Genomic DNA, 25,397 nt, shown 5'->3' on the forward strand with positions numbered 1-25,397 from the left:
GTCCATGATGAACACCGCGCTGCTCTTACGACCCCAGACACTCCGGCGGACGACTGTTTAGACAACTGCCTTCTCGAATTCCAACCCGTTACAACAGCAGCAGTAACGAAGATTCTCGAACGATTGAATACCACGAAAGCATCTGGATCAGACGGCATACCAGCTTACATCTTGAAACACCATGCCGCCGAGCTGGCCAATTCCTTAACTTCCATCTTCAACCAGTCATTGTCTAGCGGAAAGGTACCGTCAGCCTACAAACTAGCGTCTGTGTGTCCAGTGTTTAAGAAAGGCGACCCCTACGACAGTTCCAACTATCGCCCAGTCTCGCTACTGCCCATTATCTCCAAAGTCTTGGAATCACTAGTGCTCCAGCAGCTTCACGACCATCTGGACATCACACCCGGAGCAATTCCAAATGAACAGTTTGCATACAGGCGGAACCACAGTACTGAGGACCTTTTAACACTTGCCATCAACAACTAGCAGAGAAGCATGGATACCGGAGACTATACGGCCGTACTGCTGCTCGATATGAGCAAAGCCTTTGACCGCGTCCACCATCAAACGCTAATAGATGACCTTCACAATCTGAAGATCCGTGGAAATGCTCTTGAGTGGTTCAAGTCGTATCTGTCTCACCGACAGCAACGCGTAGAAGTGAACGGAACCTCAAGTGACTGTAGAACCTGCACTAGGGGCGTTCCCCAGGGTTCCGTCCTAGGCCCTACCCTCTTCAGCATCTACACTCGACTCGTCCCCACTCTGCCATTGCGTTCCCAATGCCTTCTTTATGCAGACGACACCACCCTGTATGCCTCTGGAAAGTGTCCACGAATTCTCATGTCTTACTTAGAAGACGATTTTTCAGTGGTTAAGCAGCACCTCACAGATCGCGGCCTGCTCCTGAACTCCAGCAAGAGCCAAGTACTACTGATCCACAGCAGACGCTCACATCCCCCACCTAACCTGAGCATTGTCTGTGGTTCGACTGTTATTGCCCCGTCTGACGAAGTTAAGTATCTAGGACTGACTCTCGATTCAACTTTAAGTTTCAGTGCCCACGTTAACTCCCTCAGGGAAGACATCGGAAAGAAACTAAGTGCTTTTCGACGTGGAAGGAGGAACCTTGCTGTCCAGGCCAGAAGGCAGTTCTACTTGTCAGTAGTCCAGAGCAAGCTCGAGTACGCCAGCACTGCCTATGTCCACTGCCTCGCTGACAATGTGAGAGATCAGCTGCTACGCATAAGTAAGAGAGCCCTTAGATGCATATTTGAGCATGACACATTCACGCGGACATCATACTTGCTTGAGCGATACCACATAATTAGCTTAGACAAAAGATATCATACTAAGTCCATATTCTTCGTGTTCCGTTGCATCCACAATATCTGCAGTTCACTCCTCTCTGACATGTTCTCCCTTCGCCGTGACTGCGCTCACACAGACAGAGTAACCCGCGGCCAAGTCAATTATTCCCTTTCCTTACCCATTGTGCAAGCCCAAGCTGGATACAGATCTATTTCATTCCTTGGTGCTGACCGCTTTAATGCGCTTCCCGAATCCCTTCGCACAAATCATATCCCCAATTCATTTCGCCAGGAACTTAACAATTTCATTCATCTTGGGCACCCTGTAAGAAGACCTTAGGGTCTGTTGGGAATGCCCAAGTAAAATAATAAAATACAATACAATACAAAAAAAAATGTGTGATTTGTTATCAGCTCGCAGCGCTCCTCATTTATTAACCCAGCCTAGCCGGTGTGCCCAATTCATTCCTGATGATGGTTATTTCATGACCGAAACGTTGAAATAAAATATTTTTCTGATGAAAAGCAGTGATTTGAGTGTGAGCCAGGGTTGCTCACAACCATTTTTTTAATAATTATTATGTAAGCAAATTTGCTCTTGTCCGTACAAGAGGCTTGTTTTAGTTCACATTGGACGGGACGCTAAGTAAGGATCGACGGGAAAGGACGGGACGGTCTGACGGCGTCCAATGTGACCATCAGGAACGGGAACGCAACCGTACTACTGTATAGATTGGGAAGCAACAGGAAGATGTGGATCGATTCAACTTTCATTCCGTAGACGAGCGTAGACGGGGACGCAAGCGTACAAAATGGCTTCAGTTCGAGTGTGAACAGGAGTCGGTGTCGTGCGCCAACTACTCCCAATTCATACTTGGACATTTTTTAGAAATTCGAACACTGCGCTTCCCATGGTAACTCACAGAATGGCTAGCATGACTTTAGTTTGATTTTAGCAAGATAAGATCTCATGTCGTTTACTAGTATTGTATTTAGGGATAGTTCAAGAGCTTGACAGACGAACTATTCCTGGGGCTAATATTTGAATTCCACAACCTTCGGCCGAATGTTTTGGTCTTCATGAAAACTGGTATTTTGAATTGATTCCACTTCTTTTCAGGATAAATTATTGAAATGAAGTCCCCGAAAACGAGACCGTGCATTATGACTCGCGCCGTTCAACGTTGAACATCGCAAGACTGTTGCATGTCGTGTCGTGCGAATCGTACTGGATTTTACAGCCAACCCCAGGCGTCCTAACAGGCCCTTACGTCCCGTACCGTTAGCGTTGTGTTCAATGTGAACTTGGCTTTAATGTATGTGTGTATTTGTGTTTATGTACGTGAATGAGTGCATGCGCTACACGTGTGTTTATGTACGCTCATGCGTGCCTGCGTATGAATATTTGTGTGTATTTGTGCGTGCTGTGGGTGTGCACATTTGTGTGTGTTTTTTTTTGTTTTTTTTTACTAAGGCCACAGCTTCCAATCATGACATGCAAAGCAGCGGTGCAGCATCGCAGGCATGAATCGTGGACGTGGTGACGGGGTCTGGTGTGCTCCACCGACCTAGGGTCTCGGCTTCACTGCGCAGCAAACGCGTCGAAAGAAAACGGGGGGTGTGCGTGCATCTGCGTGAGTGTGTGTGCGTGCTTTCGTGGTTGCGAGCGTGCGCCTGTGGTAGGCCTTCCCCAAATCGGCCCATTTTTTGGGGTGGTTCGGCTTTTCGCTAAGCTCGAAATGCATCAGTCAGTTTACTGTTTGAAAATTGGCTGCAAAATTTGAAAAAAATCGGTTAAAAGAATTGCTGGCATATTGGCTTCAAAATTGGTGGGATACAGGAAGATTTGGTATATTTTCGGCGATTCTCGAAGAAACCCTCCAAAATCGGCGAAAAGCGTAGCGATTTTTCGGGAAGTCTCGTTTTCGGAGAATTTTCCGTCTGCTGATTTTGGGATTTTACTAGTAATGATCTTCCTAATCATAGGCTATTGGCTAATTTTTGTTTGTCAAAGGACACGAGTCACATGACCTCAACACACTAGCACTACTAGTGCTGAAGTAGAGAGCTTGAGCGGTTATGCTTGCAACAACATCATTCGTTCGTAAACGCACTTTGCAACAACATTTTGTAGATTTTCGGCGATTCTCAAAGGAACCCTCCAAAATTGGCGAAAGGCTTGACGATGTTTCGATAAGTCTCGTTTTCGGCGAATTTTTCGGCCGGCCGATTTGGGGAAAGGTCTACCGCAGAGTGCAGCAGTGGTACAGACACGTTTGGCTGAACTCTATATTATACACTTACTTGATGCACGGCGACAATCAGGAATTTTTGATGACCACGTTCCATTTGCTTGACATCTGGACGTTACTGAATCAGTATATCCTGGACCTTCCTTACGCCGGCCATGCCTGTTGATGTAACCCGGTTTGCATGTGAATGTCACACTCTCGTTAAAGTTGGCAACTGTTTGATTAGGAAGGAGATATCGCTGTGTCGAACTCTTGCACTGCACGACTACGGATGGAAGCAGAGATGGAGAGAAATATGGGTGATCATGCCAGTTGGTTATTCGATCATCCTGACAAGTTCCGTATGTTGCCGGAGATGGACAAAAGCGTCACAGGTAAGAGGCGGAATTTGAATGTGATGGATGTATTTATACTTATTAATAGACGCAAATCTGGTATCTAGTGAACACTAAAAATCAACACGAATTGGTTTCAAATCATGCTTTATACAGCGTAATGAAAGAAAATAGGCAACCATTCTTACGGTGGCATGGTAGCGTCTGTGACCAAGTGGAATTTCTCGTACAGTGAATCTTGTTTACTCTGCTCTCCAGTGATTTGGCTTGGGCATGGAATTCGAAGCCTTCAACACAGCTGTAATTGATTGTGTCATAGAAGAAAAATTTGTCTTCGGAGTCCGTGGTTCCGTGGATCCGATAAACCCTCATGTTCAGAGTCGGTGGAGGGCAGCTCATGTTGGCTGGTATTTCTGAAAAGGATTCGATCAAAATTGTGAAACGTCTCAAGTGTGAGGCAGTGTTAACGGCGTAAAATTATGATCATTTTTGAAAGGGTACTTTTTGCATTGATTAACTTTCGTTCAGGCGTCTTACTTCCCTTTTCACATCATTTTCAGCCCATCCACCCCTACCCTGAATACTCTACTCACGATTCGTGCAACCTTCCAAAAGGTCCAAATGATGAATAAATGAAGGAAAGAATGAAACGCAAGGCAATCAAGTTGAAGCGTGATCTATTCAGCCTCTCCAAGAAATTCTCTTCGGACTACAACCTATCAGCATGTAAGGCACAGCGGAACAAGGTGAGACATCTTTCCCGCTGGTGCCACCGCCATTGCATTCGTTCAATCAAAACAACACTTACCTCAGGCAGCACTACGCCTCACCAGTGTATCCGCAGGCAGCAATCGCACACAATAAAACCTGGCATCCCTGACTTTGCAAGCCCTCCTCTACAAGCAGTTTACCCCTGTGGCGGTAGCTGATGACCCACGTTTAGTAATACCCCTCTCCAATATGACACCCGTCTTAGGGCTCGCTCACACTGCGACCAAAACCAGCGTCCATGCGGCCAAGTTGCATGGCAACGGCATGAACTTGACCAAAACGTCGCGGCCACGTTTCAAATCATGACCGCGACCTCCGGAGGGGGGTGCCACGACTTGGCGGCAACATGATCGTAGACGTGAAGCGTATTTGTGTACAACCTGGCCTGAAGTATGTTCAATTTCTCAAATTCCGGTGTGTTGATTCATGAAAATCGGCGGTTGTCGATGTCACCTCGACATTTGCACATTTTTAAAATATTGTAGTTGTGGTCCTGCACGCACGCACCGCCATATATGCATTCTTTGCCCTTTTTGGACGATGTCGATTTTGTTTTTGTTTTTGTAGTTGCTTCGTTGTGATCGGGTTAGTGACCAATTTCTACAGTGTACTCGTTCAATACGATGGCAGCTTGGTCTGGCTTTTCGGTTTCGGAAATTATCTTTCTCTACTTTTCTGCGATGATGGAATGCCATACCTCAAGACATTTCAGTTACATATCATCGGAAAATACAGTTCTCATCTCGGCAACAGACGAAAGAAACCACTACCGGAATTTCCACTGCACTGGCACTTGCTCTGACCACGAGGTCAGGAAAGCGAAAGCGCTTGGATGTCAGCGGCAGTCCCTCAAGAGTCCAAACCTACCTGATTGTATGAATTTTTTTCGTCGACTTCAAGAATACGAGCCACGAAGCACTTCCTCCAACATGCAACATGCGAAAAATTACATCCAAAATGGGCCACAACTTTATTAGGAAACGCACGAACTCTTTTGGATACGAACTGCAATTCGTAAAGTTTGTGTGACAAGTTCACGTTTACGCGTGTACGAAGCCTAGTGTGAGCACGACTGCCACGTTTCTGCGTTTTGCTGACGCATGGACGCGTGCTCATGATCGCAGTGTGAGCGCGCCCTTACTCGCCAATTCACCCGCGTTTATACCACTACACCAGATGTTCGTAAAGCTATCTCAAACATGTCTGGTATTTCCAAACTTTGCGAACGGCTCTTCTACAATCAATTATATAATCATAATTACCGTGAATTACTGGGTCCGACTTATTAAAATGTGGGCTTCGCTTCAAAACTCAAGCCTATGTCCAAAGGAGCACCTGTACTAAAAAAATCGACCAAGAGACGATAGATAGAAACGGCACAGTAGTTACTACTGTGCCGTTTCTTGGCCTGACCTTCTAGTTTTCATCTCTGCTGGTGTCTCAGGGCGCTTCTTCAAGTGCGTCAACCTGCAAAACGTCGACATTTTTTTCATCTCCTCCAAGCTACACTGCGCTTCCTTGAATTTTTCATTCCAAAGGCACGATTTAGACGATCGACTTCGCCTCTTCCTCGTGCAGTACGACTGCCGGAATGGTGGCTGTAGGTGTTTTCGCCTGGCGCTCCCACGAGACTTTCAAATGAGGCGAACAAGTAAACCACCACGCATAAAAATCACTTCTCATCACCGTGTGCCGCGCGCGTAGAACTACTGAGTCTGATCTGTGTCGACATGACTGTCACACAGTCAGCTGCATCAGATCATGCGTGCTCTTCCCTGCCTGTTTCACGAATCCACTGGCCCCGGAGACTGGCGATCTTGTGATGCATCGCGATCGCGGCTCCGAGGAGTCGGCGAGGACTCCGCACCATTCACGCACCGTATTCACCTTTTCTGCGCTTCAGTTTTCCAGCCAGGTTGTCACCTGACAATCGACCTCAAGGGCGGTTGTTTATATCGATCAACTTCTCGACGATCTCTTCTGTGATCTTGATTCGTCGGCCGCCACATCGTGAACGAATGCGAGAGAGATCACCACAAACTGGATGGAGCGATGCAGGTGCTTTCTGCACGTGTTTCTGGATGAAGCGTTTGCTGAACTTGATTCTTTCAAGGAAACAGCGACTGCAGCGATTTCAATCCGCCAGGAAGCACTCGAGCACGATCGCCCAGGAGTGTCTAGTACTCCGTGACAATTCCCCATCGCAGAGGGGTGTTGATTTCAGCACCAGGCCTTCTCTGTGTTGCGCGAGAAGCAACAGGAGTCCTCTGACGACAAAATTTGCACGCAAAATGCTCGAGTCGACTAGGATCCTGAGGCGCTGCCTCCTTTGGGGTTGGAGCCATTTCTTCTTCAACATCACAAATCGACAACTGAAGGATAGTGTTAGGTAGCACCAGGCCTTCTCTGTGTTGCGCGAGAAGCAACAGGAGTCCTCTGACGACAAAATTTGCACGCAAAATGCTCGAGTCGACTAGGATCCTGAGGCGCTGCCTCCTTTGGGGTTGGAGCCATTTCTTCTTCAACATCACAAATCGACAACTGAAGGATAGTGTTAGGTAGCTGGAAAGTTTGTTCCGTCCTGAGATTATTTGAATTTGTTTGGCTGACGTTCGAAGCGAAACGCACATTTTAATAAGTTGGACCAAGTACTTGCTAAACTTTCCAAAGTTTTCGGTGCGCAGCGCTGGAGTGTTTTACAGACTACCTATCCGGCAGAAAGCAAGTTGTCTTTGTAGGTGGACTTCTCTCAGATGCTTCACCTGTTCTTTCTGGAGTGCCCCAGGGATCCATCCTAGGGCCTCTCCTTTTCCTAGTGTTCATTAATGATCTCCCCAGTCATGTTGAAAGTGTGTCAATATTCATTTTGATGACGATACTGCACTGCTCCGGTTCAATAAGTGTTTTAACAGGCTGCGAGACAGTCTCCAGCGCGGTATCAACGAAGTCCATCAGTGGATGACTACCTGGAGACTAAGACCTAATATCGCCAAGACTGAGATATTATTCCAGCCGAACTCAGAGCCAACCCATGCATTCATTCTTTTCGCATCCCTCACAGACCTCACAGTGGTAAAGCAGCACAAGCATCTTGGCTTGGTCATTGACTCGGTCTTATCGTTCAGTAGACATGTCGGCTATATCTGTAGCAAAGTCAGTAAAGCTGTTGCCTGCCTCGTGCCTCACTGCTCCCACCTACCGCATGAATGCATTCGCCTTTTTCATCGTTGCTACTCCAAAGTATATTCGCCCCATTTTTCTCTATTGCTCAACTGCCTGGTCATCCCAACTAAGAAAATCGTTAATGAGTACCCTGGAAGTCCACAATACGAGGACACTTAAAAAGTCCTCTTCTGTTCCTTCGGCCGAGCTGTATATGTTTAACACCTTCCCCATCTCTAGTCAAGCGGGTCAAAAACTGTGTATTGTTGTTCATTCTAGTCGTCTTGACAAGGGCCCGCCACAGTTGCGTAAATATATCTCAAGTAAATATATCACTAGATTCTTCCCACTCGTCCTACGCGCAATCCCTGCACTTTGCGTAAACCACGAAACATTAGCTTATACCAGATCTCTGTTTTTCGCTGCCTATTCTCTCTGGCTGGCCCTGCCCCTATCAGCAAAATCGGTTTGTACGCTAAATGATTTCTACGGCAACATGAAGCTCGTGTTCTAATAACTGCGAATTCTTCACCTAGATTCGTTTTTCCTTGCCTCAAGTAATTTGCAATATTCATTTATTTTTTCCATTGTTTTTGTTTACTGCCATGGCTGGCTACCACCCCCCACCCCCAACCCCTCCCTCCATATCGGCCTATATTCCCTGGCCAGGGGAAGGTGCACTAAATATTGCGACAGAGCTTTCGGCCATATTTCCAATTTATTGCATTCCCAAATCATCACAACCAAGCGCTCTGAGCCGCACCATACAGACACCAGCAGGGACACTTCCGTTGAAAGAACCTAAATAGTATTGTTCCACGCCTCTAGACAGCTGTTTCGCTCCCTGTCGGAGATCATCAGTAGAGGATGATAATGGAGTAATGATCATTCTTATACACCAGAAATGGCGCAAGTGCGCGTTTTCCACATAATTATAACAATGGCATTTCCATTGCTATCAGGTTCGGCCTCATTTCCTCTGTGCTGCGCTGACGAGTCCACAAAGGACGAAATAGTTCTGTCCGCAGATTGAGTATTTCGCTCCTGCTCTTGTAGCAGTTGAGCACTCTTGCGTGGGGTAGTGCTTTTGCTGTTTGCGTTATGCAGAGCTCACTGACTTGTCAGTTTCAGCACTCTGGCAAGGTACGTTTGGGCCTGATTGGAAATTTTTATTTCCATTGCTATCAGGTTCGGCCTCATTTCCTCTGTGCTGCGCTGACGAGTCCACAAAGGACGAAACAGTTCTGTCCGCAGATTGAGTAACAATGGCATATGCAAGCTGCTAAATGATCAATGGTAGAGTGTGAGAACAGCGATTAATATTTTATGTATCTATTATTTTATAATGAAGTCGAAGACACCACTGCAGCGGTACTTATGGTTGATAAATATGGTGGTAAAGACACACCTGGCAATATGGCGGTAAACAAACGTGTAGCGCATCAAGTAGCCTGCTATGCCGGATACCGCCAGCCATGCATCGACCAGGCGCCAGGCGCGAACTGCTGGTGGTGGTGGTGAGAAGGAGAGCTCTGTGCCAGAACTTTGCAGCCTAAAGAGCGTGTGTGAGTAGGCGTTTGTTTACCGCCATATTGTCAGGTGTGTCTTTACCACCATATTTATCAACTATTATTTTCGTGTCCTGGTGGTGACAGTCGATTTTTTCTTCAGACTTTTCCCGGTTGTCTCTTTCCCTCAAACCAGTTAATATTATTTTATAATAGCAATAAAGAGAACAAATTCTGCGGTCATCGCCACACTACAACGAAGTTATGAAAGTTCTATTATTGCACGATTAAAGAGGTCAAATACAGAACGAGTAAAAGACGGAGGTCCCCCGAGGACTTTTACGAATTCTATATTTTATATATTGACCGATTATGAGGGCAATAATAGATTAATCACGACATTGCATACCTAACCTGTTTTGTCTGTGTTTATAGAAAGAAATGAATACTATTGTAATAGTACATATACTGACCTTTGATAAATACCCACACTCATTAGTGGCCACACCATCAACAGTATCAAATTCAAATAAACTTGCTTGACTCAATAAATACCACTGTACATTTCCATGCAGCACTGCACTTTTCTCTAAAAAGGAGTATTTTATAAACAGTATTTATTTGCCTTAGTGGTATTTTATAAACAGTATTTATTGGCTTTTGTGCCAATACATACTGTTTATAAAATACTCTTTATAAGGGAAAACGAAGGTCAACATATGTATAATAAATGGAGTGGCCACAGGATTTATTGCAATTACATACCAGTTATAAAAACCGAGGTCCCCCTGGTATGTTATTGCAATAAATCCTTCGGCTCTACATTTATTATATACATAGTATGTACATATGCCGTTTACATTGGACATTACTTCTCTTTATCACTCCCTTAGTATTGACTCACATAGATTTTTGCCATACCTAAGCAGTCAAATATTCCTGCATATTTCACTCCTTAGGGCTATATTGACTGCTTATATTTGACTGCTTAGGGTTGCGCAGTTGAACGGTGCCTAGTGCAGCATTTTCACTGCATGAGTAGGTGGTGGTGCAACGGTTGTGCAATCATAAAACCGGGATTCATGAGGTTATGGTTTTGGAATTTGAAATACGGACTGTTTGTCGTGATAAATCTAATATTGACCTCGTACTTGGTCAGTGTAGGAAATAAAAACCTCGTAAAAGACCTCGGCTTCGCCTCGGTCTTTTACTCGGCTTTTATTTCCTATATTGACCTCGTACTCAGTCAATATTAGATACATAAACAGAAGTTTTCAGTCTTCACTTGTAGCATGTTCCCCACGTTCTTTGACTGGGAATCTTACAGTTTCGGTTTAAATCCCAACAGTTGGCTTCAGATTTTTCTTCTTTCAGTTCAGATGTTTTTTTCTAAGTTGAGGAAAAAGTTTTAAGTCCTCGGGCTAAGTGGTCAATAATAAGTGGTCAATATAAGTGGTCAATATAATTATGCTGATATTTGACCGCTTAGAGATCACATGTTTCTGTGGGGGGCAATAATAAGAACTTCTTGTGACGGTAGCCTTTTTTGGAGCTCCCGGAAAGTACCCCCTTTTTTTCGTGATTCCCTGGGCCTTTGGCCCTCGGAATACTTTTTGCCTTGTACACTGTATCCAGTATGGCTGACAAGTCCACTGACAAAGTGGACATTGCTATCCTGATCGACTAAGAGCTGAGGGACCTCATCCGACATCGTGGTCTGGACGTCCCGCGGAAAGCCACGAGGACCGAACTTGTTGCTGCACTGAGGGCATCGCAGGACGCCACCTACAAGTACAATGGTGTAAGTCTCTCTGGTAGCGATCATGCTGTTGCGAGCCTGTGCTCAGCCCCGTCAGACCTCACAGATGTAGCAAGGGAGTTGAAGGCAAAAATCACCGCAAATGAAGGGAATGGAGGACAAATTACACGAGACGAATAGAGAAGTCGTGGATTTGAAAAAGAACGTACGGGAGTTGAGAGTTGATCTTGTTGCCGTACAGACCGAGCTAGCCGTCCTCAAAAGCGGGGAGGCTGCCTTGCATGCTATGGAAGGCACGCACCTTGCAAAAGGTCAAACACATGCACATACGCCACTTGATGAAACGGGGACAAGCACGGGCTATGATGGTGCGCAATCCTATGCTGCTACTCTGCAATCTTCCGGACCCCTCTAGCTCTAGTGTACACCCACGTCGTACAAGCCCTAGCCCAGCCCAGCCAGTCCCACAGAAAACCAGAGTGGTATCATATTACCACAAGCCGCCCAAACAACCCTTTGGCACGTCTGACCGTCTCGTTGCAGGTAGCAATGCAGTGCAATCCATGTGGGAAACATTGATCCCAGCTGCTCAGCTGACGCTATCGCGAAATGGTGCCAGAAGAAGCAAGTGGAAGTTATCAAGTGCTCCATTTCCGCGACAAAGTACTTCGGACTATCGTACGCACACCTGGTGGTCCCTGAAACGTACACGGCGAAAGTGTTGGACAATGAGTTCTAGCCCGAGGATTTCACTGAGCGGAAGTGGTATTCGGAGACTAATCGAGTCGCCCACGGTTCCAATCAGTAAACATGTCTCCTCTTAATCCACTCGCACCACCGTTCTACCCCAGATCACATTCTCCATCACCAATATCTCTACCCAGTCATCATACTAATCATAACATCAATATCAAAAAAAAAAAGGTTTGCTCCCCACACCGGAGCTCGCGCTATTCCGCCGACTTTACTTGACACTTGACTGACTCACGACTGCCATCCAGAGCACACGAGAAGCCCACTGAACCTTCGACTCGGCAAATCTGCAAGAAAGCACCACTCCCTGCTCAATACACAGTGTTTCGGGGAATTCACCCCTCATCAGTTGAGCTTGAGTAGGCTGAGGAAGATTGTGCCTGAAGAGCACCACTTATATAGTGCTCTCCAGGCACAAACATCACCAGGGATACAAACTTACAGAGACGCTCCGCTTCCAGCGCGACAAACACCCCGTGAACACCAGATAGCAGCGTGAGTCAGTGTCGCTCCTGGACGGTGAGACAGACGTCGAGGACCCTCGGTCATTCGCAACGCTGTCACCTCCAAACCAACTAGTCGCAAGCCCGCGCTGGGCACAACAGTACGAAGTAGTGGTTGCGACTTCGGCGATGATTTGTAAGAAAGGTTTGCTCCCCACACCGGAGCTCGCGCTATTCCGCCGACTTTACTTGACACTTGACTGACTCACGACTGCCATCCAGAGCACACGAGAAGCCCACCGAACCTTCGACTCGGCAAATCTGCAAGAAAGCACCACTCCCTGCTCAATACACAGTGTTTCGGGGAATTCACCCCTCATCAGTTGAGCTTGAGTAGGCTGAGGAAGATTGTGCCTGAAGAGCACCACTTATATAGTGCTCTCCAGGCACAAACATCACCAGGGATACAAACTTACAGAGACGCTCCGCTTCCAGCGCGACAAACACCCCGTGAACACCAGATAGCAGCGTGAGTCAGTGTCGCTCCTGGACGGTGAGACAGACGTCGAGGACCCTCGGTCATTCGCAACGCTGTCACCTCCAAACCAACTAGTAGCAAACCTTTCTTACAAATCATCGCCGAAATCGCAACCACTACTTCGTACTGTTGTGCCCAGCGCGGGCTTGCGACTAGTTGGTTTGGAGGTGACAGCGTTGCGAATGACCGAGGGTCCTCGACGTCTGTCTCACCGTCCAGGAGCGACACTGACTCACGCTGCTATCTGGTGTTCACGGGGTGTTTGTCGCGCTGGAAGCGGAGCGTCTCTGTAAGTTTGTATCTCTGGTGATGTTTGTGCCTGGAGAGCACTATATAAGTGGTGCTCTTCAGGCACAATCTTCCTCAGCCTACTCAAGCTCAACTGATGAGGGGTGAATTCCCCGAAACACTGTGTATTGAGCAGGGAGTGGTGCTTTCTTGCAGATTTGCCGAGTCGAAGGTTCGGTGGGCTTCTCGTGTGCTCTGGATGGCAGTCGTGAGTCAGTCAAGTGTCAAGTAAAGTCGGCGGAATAGCGCGAGCTCCGGTGTGGGGAGCAAACCTTTCTTACAAATCATCGCCGAAGTCGCAACCACTACTTCGTAACATCAATATCGGTCATTTAAATATGCGTAGCCTCAGACATAAAATCCATGAAATTCAATCCCTCATCTCCGACCCTTCCCTGGATGTTCTCGCTATTACTGAAACCTGGCTCAGTGACAATACAGTTGCTGACTCAGAACTAGCTATTGACGGGTACACGCTGTTCCGGCTCGACCGAGAGTGTCCACGAAGCTGCCCCTGCCTTAGTGGTCTTTCAGTCCCCTGCCGCAAGGTGGGAGGCGTCTGTGTGTACACCAGCACTAGACTTGGCTTTACCCGGCACTTGCTACGAAGCTCAAATAATTTTGAAATGCTCTGGCTTACATCTCGGCGGGGACGCAATGCTGCTCCCTTCCATCTTGGTTGCCTCTACAGACCCCCGAATTCCCCAGCATCGTTTTGGACTTCCCTGGCGCAGGAACTGACAGAACTCCAGGGTAACTCGTTGGTGCTCATGGGAGTATCTACTCATGGGTGACCTGAACGTGGATTCTCTCCAACCTACCTCCCAGCTCTACTCGTCTCGCCTTACCAACTTTCTTTTGCCCTTTAACTTTCTAAACTGTATTCACAACCCAACTCGTGTTTGTCCCAAGTCGTCATCGTCAATTGACTACATTCTAAGTAATACAGATGCTGTCTCAGGCGGTATTGTTAAACTTTATGACTTTGAGCACTCCGATCACTGTTTGGTATGTGCAACCTTGACCACCCCCGACCCCTACTCTTTCCCGACTGACTGCAACCAGCGCCTGCCCAGTCGGGACTTTTCCAACACGGATATCAAGCAATTGGAGACCCTCTTAGAGTCCCCAAACCTCTGTACTTTCTCTCTCTCTTCCAGCGTGAATAGTATGGTTGACGAATGGACAAGTAAAGTTGACTCAGTGCTGGATTTGGTAGCGCCGTATAAACCGTCTAAGCATTACCGACATGCTCCTCGTCGAAAGTGCCCCTTTGTTATGTCAGAGCTACAAGCACTAATTCGGAGGCGCAAAGCAGCCTTTTGCAAGTGGCGCAGGGGAGGTTCCACATACACCAAGCTTTACAACAGCTTTCAGCGCCTTCGCACCCAATGTAACAATTATCATCGTCTGCGGAACCAGCACTATCAGAGAATTTGTGCCGAATACAGAAAATCTCCGCGTCGCTTATGGGCTACAATTAACTATGTGACAAAGCGTAAACCAAAGTCATCTCCCATTCTTGCACCTAACCTGAATGACCACTTCCATGCTGTAGTCCACGACCCCACAAGCACGCACGACTTGCCGTCTGGACCGGTCCTTGAAGATGCATTGACCTCTTTCGATCGGGTCAGCACTACAGAGGTAGAGCGTGCTCTTCGCTCCCTTATACCGTGCAAGGCACCGGGTCCAGATGGCCTTCTGCCTGGTTTCCTCAAGGCCATGGCGTCCTACTTGGCACCTTCTTTGGCACAAATCTTCAGCGCGTCTCTTAGCAGTGGAGTGTTTCCTTCTGCCTTTAAGCGAGCCAACATCACCCCGATCCCAAAATCCGCTCAGACCGACGTCTACAACGCAACGAGCTACCGCCCAGTTTCGCTGACGTCAATCCTATCCAAAGTGTTGGAATCCTCGGTAATGTCGCAACTATTCTGTCACCTGGACTCGACTGCATTCCTACATGATCACCAATTTGGGTTCCGCCCAAATCGCTCCGTCAATCAACTGCTCTTTTTGGCAATAAGGCTGGTGTCTTGCTCGGGACCAGAGCCTAACCTCTGCTGTCGCGTTTGTTTACCTTAGTAAAGCGTTGGATCGTGTGCAGCATCAGCAGCTACTCTTGGCTTTGCACGAGATTGGTATCAGCGGATCTGCACTAAATAAAGTGAATTATCGTATCCGTTCCCGAAGGGAACTCACGACGGCCGCTAACACCCGATAAACCCTAGCGGCAGATGCAGCGCCTAACGGTGGCGGATCTGCACTCTCATGGTTTAAATCCTACCTTTCTGGCAGAGCCCAGCGGGTCCTCAGGTGCGGTGAGGTCTCTCCATTTCTACCTGTCACTCGTGGGGTCCCGCAAGGCAGTGTCTTGGGCCCAACTCTGTTTAACATCTATGTTTGCTGCCTTCCTGCAACTGCTGACACATCCGGGACGAAATTGCTCGCTTTTGCGGACGACAACACGGTGCACGCATCCTGTCCGACGGCAAAGGAGGCTGCAGATTTAGTTTCCCACACGTTATCAGCACTCGCTACTGATCTTCAGCAACTTGGCCTGACTACCAATGAGAATAAGACTGTTGTAATGTTCATCGCTCCCAAGCGCTCGCCGGTCTGTCCCACGCCCACTATCTGTATCGATGGTAAAGTGCTGACAGAAGTGTTGCGTGCTCGCTATCTGGGGTTGTAATTGACAACAAGCTCTCGTTCACACCTCATTGTGATAAGCTTGTTGCCAAGGTGTCACGCAAAATTGGTGCTCTACGGCGTTCTTTTCGTCAACTGTCCCCGTGCGCTTGTCGCCTTTATGTGCTATGCGTAATTCAATCTGATCTAGAATTTGCATTTCAATCGTTCTTACCCTGCCTATCTGCAAAAGACCGTGAGCGCCTATTTGCTGTTCACCGTCGTGCGATCCGAGCTGCCTGTGGTGCTCATTACTGTGCTGACGTGGACCCCCTTTACCACTCTCTTAAGCTATGTCCTCTGGACCATCGTTTCTTACAGTTGTTCATTAAATTTATCTTTCAGTGTAAAGTTGCTCACCCGGTTGCCAGTTTGGATTCTCCATTTTGCAGGCACAGTACACCTGCTTACACCACTCGCGGCTCTTCTACAAATAATCTTTCGTTATGCCGATAGAAGAGTGCATGCGAGTATCGCTCATTGTCTAGTAGGATTGCTTTACTTTGGAATGCTCTGCCCTTTGAAATGAAGTCTTGCAATACGTCTTCTCCATTTAACGCCCATCTTGCCTGCCTTCTTAATGACGGGCCACAATGTACCCGGTTAAAACAGCTCCTCTTTGAAAATGTTTTCAACGAGTGATGTGTCGCTTTGTTTTGCTCTAATTGGTGCTTTTCTCCAATGTCATGCAGTCGTATCTATTCAGCTTTTATGTCTTGTGTACTTGCATACTGGTATTAGTTTAGTCCCACAACCTGCGATAAAATGATCAGCTGTAGCACCTACTCCACTTTTATGTTTATGTTTCTATGTCATTCGGATCTTCCCAAGTTGTACAATGTGCTGTTGAGATACCGAATTCAAATAAATCAATACCATACCATACCATACAATAAGTGAGTGATAAAGTACAATATTATCTTTCAACGGAAGCGTCCTTGAAGGTGTCTGTATGGTTCGGCTAAGAGCGCGTGGTTGTGATGAGTTGGGAATGCAATAAAGGGGAAGGGGGAATAAATATATATAAATAAATGAAACGTGCTTGTGAGTACATACCGGTAGTACTTCAAAGTACACAGTTCTGTCTGCAGGTTGAGCATTTCGCTCCTGCTCTTGTAGCAGTTGAGCACTCTCATGTAGTGCCTTTGCTGTTTGCGTTTTAGAGAGCTCAAGGACTTTTCAGTTTGAGCACTCTGGCAAGGTACTTTCGGGCCTGGGTTAAATCTGGCTTTGGAATATGTGTTTTGTTATTGCTATCAGGTTCGGGATTGATTTTCGTAATGTTTTTTACTGTATCTGGCATAAGGCCTTGTTCAGAATCATGAGACGCTATGGCATCGAGCCACAGCTGATAACACTCATGAAGTCCTTGTTCAGTAATGCAGAGTCTGCAGTCTTGGTGGGCTCTACAATCAACGAATCGTTTTCCACTACTGTTGGTGTCTGGCAGGGATGCCTGCTGCCTCCGGCTTTATTTAACTTCTACCTTAAATATATTATGTCGGATGTGCTGTTCGACTTTGACGGCTCTGTACGAATTAGTGGAGTTGTCACTAATAACTAATGTTTCGCCGATGACATCGATCTTATAGCCATGACTATGCAGAAGCGTGTCGACCACTCAGCGCGGCATTATGGAATGCAAATAAAACAAAAATCATGGTGACCCCTGATCAACCTGTTTCAGCTGGTGATCCCGTAGTGTGTGTGGAAGGCATTGCATTGGAGCGGGTGCAAAAATTCAAGTACCTCGGAGCGATCCCTGCAGAAGGAAAATCTAACGTCGAAGACCGAAAATACATGCGATTGCAACATCAAAGCTTCAAGAGCTGACGATGTTCAGGACTTGCCGAACTATATCCCTTAAAATTAAAATACGCTTGGTAACTGGTATTTTTTTGCTGCTGTTCGCTATGGCTGCCAGACCTGGACCATCTCACATGCTAGCCTAAATCGATTTGGAGCTTTTGAGGTCAGGTATCTGCGTAAGCTGCTTGGCATCAAATGCTATTATCATCGCACTAATGAGTCAGTGCTGCAGGAAGTCAAGAATGCTATTGGCCCGTTCACACGCCTTGATTCAACTGTTATAGGCATCAAGTTGAAATGGGTTGGACATGTAGCAAGGCATCAGGATAACTACTCCCACTATATATTGTATGGAATGGTGCCTGGATCACGACCCCGTGGTTGCCCCCGTCACAGTTGGTTCAGCAACATCAAAGACTGTACCAATGAATCTTAAAATTCTCTCTGTCTCCTTGCTGCTGATCGTGATATGTATAATCAGCTTGTTTATCTGTGTAGTTATTTCTTTAAATTTTTTTATGCTGCTGCCTTATTATACACATTGCGCCGCTATGATCAGAATCCTTATGGGTTATGCATACAATACATAAATCAGGTTCGGCCTCATTTTCTCTGTGCTGCGCTGATGTGTCCACAGAGGACTAAACAGTTATGTCCACAGCTAGAGTAGTTCTCTCCTTCTCTTGTAACAGTTGAGCAGTCTCATTTGGGGTAGTGCATTTGCTGTTTGCGCTATGCAGAGTTCACTGAGTTGTCCGTTTGAGCACTCTCACAAGGTACGTCCCGTTTCAGGCCTGCTTTAAATCTGGCTTTGGAAATTGTATTTTTCATTGCTATCAGGTTCGGCTTCTTTTTCTCTGTGCTGCGCTGATGAGTCCACAAACAACGAGACAGTTCTGTCAGCAGATTGAGTAGTACATTATTGACATGGAGAAGCTCAACTTTGTTTCTCCAATGCAGACTTGGGTGTATAGAATCACTCGAAAGAACATGGAAGAAACAATGCTCCTGAACCAATGAAACTTGTTTCATCGTTTTACCATTGTTGTACATCGTAATCAATATTTATCTTTACAGGAAATGTGGATAGTCTTTCTCAGAGACGACTATTCCTTTCACTTACTTTCACATGTTTCCCACGTCTTCCATGCAGTATCCTTTCCACAGCTTATATTTTTTTCTCTAGAGGTATCTTTTGGGAAGTAGTATCCGCGTGCGCAGCGATACTTGACTTTATCCTGGAAACTGAAGGTTGAGTTAAGGGCATCAGCAGTGACGACTTCAATAGTCGTTGTGTTAAATTGCAGGTCGGGACATTTCACTCCTGCAGTGGACACGAAAGCGGGACACATTTATTGAAAGAGTTACATTAGTCACTGGAGATAACAATATTGGTGGGTACAGATAAAGGCAGACACATTGTTTCCTGATCATTAGTGACAGCGGATATGGAGGTGTCTTGGTGTGCTCGTGGCGATTATCAACTGCCAACTTTCAGCACTGAATCAATTTCTACACGAGAGTTGCCGGCTTTTTCGGAACCGAACGTAACTAAGTAGCTCGAATAGTGAGCCAGAATTAAATTTAAAATAGAAGACGAAAACACAAGTAATGGAGTTTTAAAGCAACTATCCACCACTAGCCACTAGCCACTAGCCAGGCAGGCTCAGTGGGTTGGTTAAAGACCATGATTGAGATACGAGAGGTACCTGGTTCAAGTCCTGCCTGGGAGCGGTTTTTCCAGCCGTGCTGCTACCCACAGTCAACTGGGAACTTGTGGCCAGGCACAAGGGGTACATGGATGCAGCTAATGGGGTCATTCTCGGCACTTGTGCCAGTGGTTGTGAGGCTTATCCACTCACCCCCACCCTTAGGCGCTGCATCTGCCGCTAGGGGTTACCGGATGTTAGCGGCCGTCGTGAGTTCTCTTCGGGAACGGACACGATAATTTACTTTACTTACTTATCCACCACTTTAACAAGATAATAAAGAGTCAGAAAGTGCGATAACAGGGCACGAAACTGACAGGCTACTGAGACATTCAACGACTTGAGACCTAGCTCTAACACATCTCCAGTGCAAAACCAACAGCCTTCCAACTTGGAAGGTTCATGGTTGGGTAGGACCGAAGTGGGGAAGGTGAGCGCATCGTAAAAATGCACAAGCTAAGTCCCGCGGCAACTCTCTCTCTCTCTCTATCTATCTATCTATCTCTATCTCTATCTCTATCTCTATCTATCTCTTTCTCTCTCTCTCACTCTCTCTCTATCTATATCTCTATCTCAGCTCGCAAGGCTGGGCGGGGTTGTGAGCAGGCTTTCATTTAATCTTTTCTTATTATTTCCGCTTTTCATCTCGTTACAAAATTCTACGCATGTTTTCTCCATCTGTGCATAAAATCTAGACTGACAACCTGCTTGTTAAATAATGCACCTGCTTTCAGGCGTAAAAGCCCTGTTGTAGAGGTCTCAGTCCTCATTTGTTAGACTTACCTGTCTTTATAAGTGCAACTTACTCTCTCTCTCTCTCTCTCTATCTCCCTCTCACACACACACACCTCTCATCACCTAAGTGATACGAACAACTCATTTGTAGGTGTTCAGCAGTCAGTGACGTGTTAAGTGGTGTTTTTAACTTAATTTACTTCGAACGTGACACCCAATCATAGCCCAGAAATACGATAGCGAATGGTGGTGGGGGGGGGAGGGGGAGAGGTTAATGACAAGGCATGTACGTCGTGATCGAATATGTCAGTAAGAAGGGATAAAGGAGCAGAAGCACGCCAGAAGATTAAAACTAAGCAATATTGTTGTTTTTCAAAGCAGTACATGCATCTCCCCAATCAACGCCAGTCCGAATGAACAGTACGACATTTACAACCAAACCTTTTCGTTCCCTTCCCTTCATGGGCTTATATAGGGTATACAGCAAACTGACTAAGACAGCAACTACACGGGTAGAGAATTGAGAGGGATTATTATAATTATTATTATTATTATTATTATTTATTACAACATCTCAAGACTCGGCGGAAACACCGGCCAATGTTACGAGAGTGCGTGATTGCCAACCACGGCGATAAATAGAAATGAGGGGAGGGGAAAAAAAGAGTAGCAAAACGAACAGCAACAACAACTCCGTAAAGAAAGATAATGTCAAATAAAAACAGTGAAAAACACAGAGACGCAAAGGACATGTGGATAATGAGCTATGTATGTCGTAGTAAATAAGGGGCGGCACGGATCTTAAACAGGCGGAGTGAGGTCAGGTCCTTAACTTCTCTGGGTAGAGTGAGCCAAACAGAATAAGCAATAAAGAGAGGGGAGCGCAAAAGAGTGGATGAGTTACACTTAGGGAGTAAGAGCGAGTTTCTAGTTCTTAGAGAAGAGAACCAATTAAAACACACGAGATGCGGTGGGCACAACTGAAGCTTAATAGACTGGACAAGAGAAGCCAGGTGTGCACTGCGTCCATGTGATAACGGGGTTGTGTGAGCGATTTTATAAAGGGCGGATGATGAGAGCATGCGGGGTTGACGGAGGAGAATTTTAAGTATTTTCTTGGGATGTATTTCAAGCTTTGCAGCAGCGGAAGAGGATAACCCAACCCAAGACGTATCTGCATAATGAAATATTGGGCGAAGGTAGGCTAAATAAAAAAGAAGCTTGCAAGAAAGTGGGAGGTAGGAGCAGTGGGGGAGAGAATTCCTAAGGATTTACTTGATTTTGTACAGATATATTCGATGTGAGGTATCCAAGAGAGTGCAGAGTCAATCACAATGCCAAGGTGTTTGCGAGAAGACACTATGTCAATTGGATTTGTAAAGATGGCATGGACGAGGGTTGTGAACTCCGGCTGGGGCGGGAAGAGCATGATCTTTGTTTTTGATAGATTTGGGGACAACCTCCAGGGCGACATCCAGGAAAGAACTTCCTGAATGCCAGCACGCAAGTTGTTTTTCAGGCCAGTGAGGGAAGCTGATGAGGTGAGAAGGGTCGTGTCGTCAGCAAACAGAGACGTTCCAGGGAAGACTGCAGGTAAGTCGTTTACGTAAATTATAAATAGTAGGGGACCAAGAATGGATCCTTGAGGAACGCCTGACAATACTGGCTCTGCAGCCGAGGATGTGCCAAGCACAGTTAAGTACTGATAACGCCCAGAGAGATAAGATTTCAGCCAGGAGAGTGGTTGTTTGCGTACCCTGAATGCATGCTCGAGCTTTGCCAAAAGTCCTCGATGCCAGACGGTATCAAAAGCCTTGGCCAAGTCAAAGAAGCAAATGCCAGCAAGCGCTCTGTTATCCCTATGCTGGCACACATGCTGCACGATGCGGGTCAGTTGAAGGGAGGTGGAGTCGCCTTTACGAAACCCAGATTGTGCGGGACTCAGAAACGGCGAAACATGTCTGTATAAGTGGTCATAAATGATGCGTTCACATACTTTGGACACGCAGGGAAGAAGAGAGATAGGGCGGTAGTTTGCAGGTTCGTGGCAGGAACCTTTCTTGAACACAGGTATGACTTTCGCTGTTTTCCATGCGGAAGGGAATATGCCCGTGGTAAATGACATGTTGAAAATATGGCACAAAGGGAATGCTATGGATGGTGCCAGGGCCTTGAGGACCCGGTTGGGGATGCCGTCAGGACCAGACGCCTTGCACGTCGGAAGCTTCTTCAAATGACGCCGGACAGTGGGAGTTGTGGTGATGACGGACGTGAAACAAGCTGAGGGCTCCGAGGTGGTGAGAATAGGGGGAATAGAGAGCAACGGGTCATCTGGCCGAGTCACAGAGGCAAACTGGGCGTTTAATGCAGTAGCTTTGGCCAAAGGGTCAGCCGCTTGCTGAGTCCCTGTTGTGAGTGATGGAATTTCCCGTGATACGTTTCGAATTCTTGCTTGTCTCACAAACTGGTGAAGCGATGGACGGTGTCTACCCCGCAAAGTAGTTTGCACTGAGCGGATATAAGCTCTGTACTTTGTCCGCGTCAGGGTTTTCACTATATTGCGCTGCTGTTGGTATGCTTGTTTGTTTTGTTGTGTTGGGTACTTCTTAAAAATTCTATAGAGATCATATTTCCACTTGATTGCTGTGCGGAGATGGGCATCAACCCAGGGTGCCTGACTGGGCGTGGGCAGCGGTGAGAATACGGCTACTTTCCGAATGGCCAGAGGTGCTTCTCAAGGGCACTGTTGAGAATGGAAGAAAAGTGCGAAAGCGCATCATTGACGTTGCTGGCACGCAGGTGCCAGCTCCAGTCAATATCAGAGAGCTCTGCATTCACACTATCCCAGACGGAAGATGGCACGGATTTAAAGTCATATTCCGGCTTTGCAGGAACATTGCTGAAGTGGCTTCGGGGTGCAGCAGCGGGATGTCGGCTTGCAGCAGGTTCCTCACGGCAAACAGCACCAGTAGGCAGTAGGAAATGACTGAGGATCTGCGCGTGGTCAGATACACCAAGAGGAGCAACAGATGTAACAGAGAGTAGTAGGTTAGGATGATCCGTGAGTACAACGTCAATACACGATGTTGAGCCATGGGGGGTAAAGTGTGTGGGGAATGTCACCATTTGCTCAAGGCCAAAACAAGAGAAGAGGTTACGGAACTCCCTTCCAGCGCGATTCGTGGTGTCACTAGGAGACCAGTCAGAGTGGCGAGCATTCAAGTCTCCTGCAAGTACAATCGCCGAATTGGGGAGGCTAATATTGGACAGACAGTCCTCTAGGAGGTCACTGAATGCCTGGACTTGGGAGATCTCTCTCCAGGGGGTCTGTAAACAGAGCAGATGATGAGGGGGAGTGAGGGAAGGATCACTGGCCGCAATTCGAGCCAAACCGCCTCCAGTCCACAGCGCTCAAGGTCGAAGCGGCGCTTGATGGACATGAACGATCTGTCAGCTACAAGAGTAGCAACACCGCCATAGCCTCTTGCTGGCAGGTTATCAGAGCTGGTCGTGGGTGGGCGGTCCAGGCGGTTTGACGTGTAGCCTGGAATTGAGACGTCTATGGCAGCTGTCAGCCACGTTTCACATAGGCAGTTTATGTCTGGAGAATACTGCTCACAGACTTGACTAAGCTCAGCTAACTTATTTACTATGGAGCGGCAGTTAAGTGAGAGCACTGAGAAGGATGAAGGTAATTGGGCAGGTTGATTGGGAGTTTTATTAGTTTGTCGTCCAGAATCAGGAAGGAATGGTGGCGCAAGTGGATTGAGCGACGCACTCAGTTCTGTTGAGTGATGCGGTCTGATTTGAAGCGCCATTCACGAACCGAAATGCCACTTGGCCAGAAGTCCAGACTCTGGACCTTCTGCCAATGCTCGTCCGAAATAACAAGGTGGGCGGGCATACGCCAGACCAAAATACCGTGCCGCAGATACTGAGCATTTGATTACAGTCACACTGCGGTCCTCGCACCATTTAGCGATTGAACTTGCCGAGCAACCGACATCAACACGGCCAACGTAGACGGCCTTGCACTTTAGCCAACTGGCACCCCTTAACCGGTCGTGCTTGCGTGCAGGGCGCTGATAGCAAGATGTCACCGTTTCCTGAAGTGCGGGCTCCGTTACTGAGCCTGCATTCGTCCTATCTGGTGAAGCCTGGGCAGCCTTGGCACGAAAGCCATCGGTAGCCGGCGCAACCGCAGCCCTGGAGTAGGAATGGGGGTGCATCTGCGCCTGGCACGCACCCACAGCCTGCGCGGGCCGTGGATGTACCCGCGGTGAAGGACTGGTACAGGCTGGTTGGATGCCGGGCAGGCACTCCTCCAGCTTCCTTACTCGACTGCGAGCTACGTCCGCGCTAGCAGCCACACGTCGGATTTCTTCGCCTTGCGACCTGATCGCTTGCTCCAAGGGTCCGGTATCCGTCGTCTCAAGCCTTCTTTCAAGAATATTGAGTCGAGTATCCAAGCCATTGAACGAGTTATTGACGGCTGACACCTCCTCACGGATACGAGCAATGGAATCTAGGACCGTTTCCATGCGCTCTTCTAACAGATCGCTCATGCAGGTGCGGAACTGTTTCATGAGGTGGTCTGCATTTACGATGCCAGCAGAGTCCGGTGCGGGGAGCTGTGTCGGCGACTTTCGACCGGTACCAACGCCAACGCTGGAAGCAACACTCTCAGGTGACTCCGACAGCTCTCCCAGCTCAAGCACAGGTCGAGGCTGTACATGTGCGCAATCTCTGACAGCACTCGCACCAACATGCCTCCGTTCCAGAGAGGCAGCACTTGCTGGCGTTCCAGCTAGAGCCTCCAAGGCCCGCACCATCCCCTCGAACGACATGATTGCTCTGTAGCTGTGTTGACGTGGTTTCAACAGCGCGCGCCTCTCACGCCTCTCACTAGCCCCAGCATCCAACAGAAGTGTGAATGCCAAGCCAGGTGCGCAAACAGCACACTGGGCTTGTCCGTGACAACAACGTAGTCGGTGTGGCAACTAGCGCCTCCAAAGCACAAGGCCGACGAGGAAGGCTACACACAGCCACCCAGCTTCAACAAACGGGAGGGCAGCCTAAAACTACAATGTCAATGGAGAACCGGCAGGACAATGAATCACCTGGGTCTCAAGAATAGCAGAGCAGGCCAAATCACCACCGATAAAACCACTGCAGCCGATTTAAAAAGTCAAATGGAAGGTAATAGGGCAAGCTACGTGCCAGTAGAATGAACCTACACGATGGAAAATTTCAAATCTCGGGAGAGGCAAAAACTGCATCCGCACTAACCCTGACATAGTAGACTATAAGCATCAAGCTACAAATGTGAACATC

General features: G+C 47.4%; 1 protein-coding gene across 1 annotated transcript in view; it reads right to left on the bottom strand.

The window, feature by feature from the left end:
- Window positions 1-25,397, bottom strand: part of LOC135825720 (sushi, von Willebrand factor type A, EGF and pentraxin domain-containing protein 1-like) — an 85,366-nt gene that overhangs the window by 41,024 nt on the left and 18,945 nt on the right. The window contains exons 4-6 of the mRNA XM_065338341.1: window positions 18,743-18,943; window positions 4,086-4,310; window positions 3,615-3,827 (exon numbers count right to left, since the gene is read on the bottom strand). Of these exons, the coding sequence (XP_065194413.1) occupies window positions 3,615-3,827; window positions 4,086-4,310; window positions 18,743-18,943 (639 nt within the window). The remainder of the gene's footprint in view (window positions 1-3,614; window positions 3,828-4,085; window positions 4,311-18,742; window positions 18,944-25,397) is intronic.

This window comes from Sycon ciliatum, chromosome 10 (genome assembly GCF_964019385.1).
Source record: "Sycon ciliatum chromosome 10, ocSycCili1.1, whole genome shotgun sequence".
Classification (NCBI taxonomy): domain Eukaryota; kingdom Metazoa; phylum Porifera; class Calcarea; order Leucosolenida; family Sycettidae; genus Sycon; species Sycon ciliatum.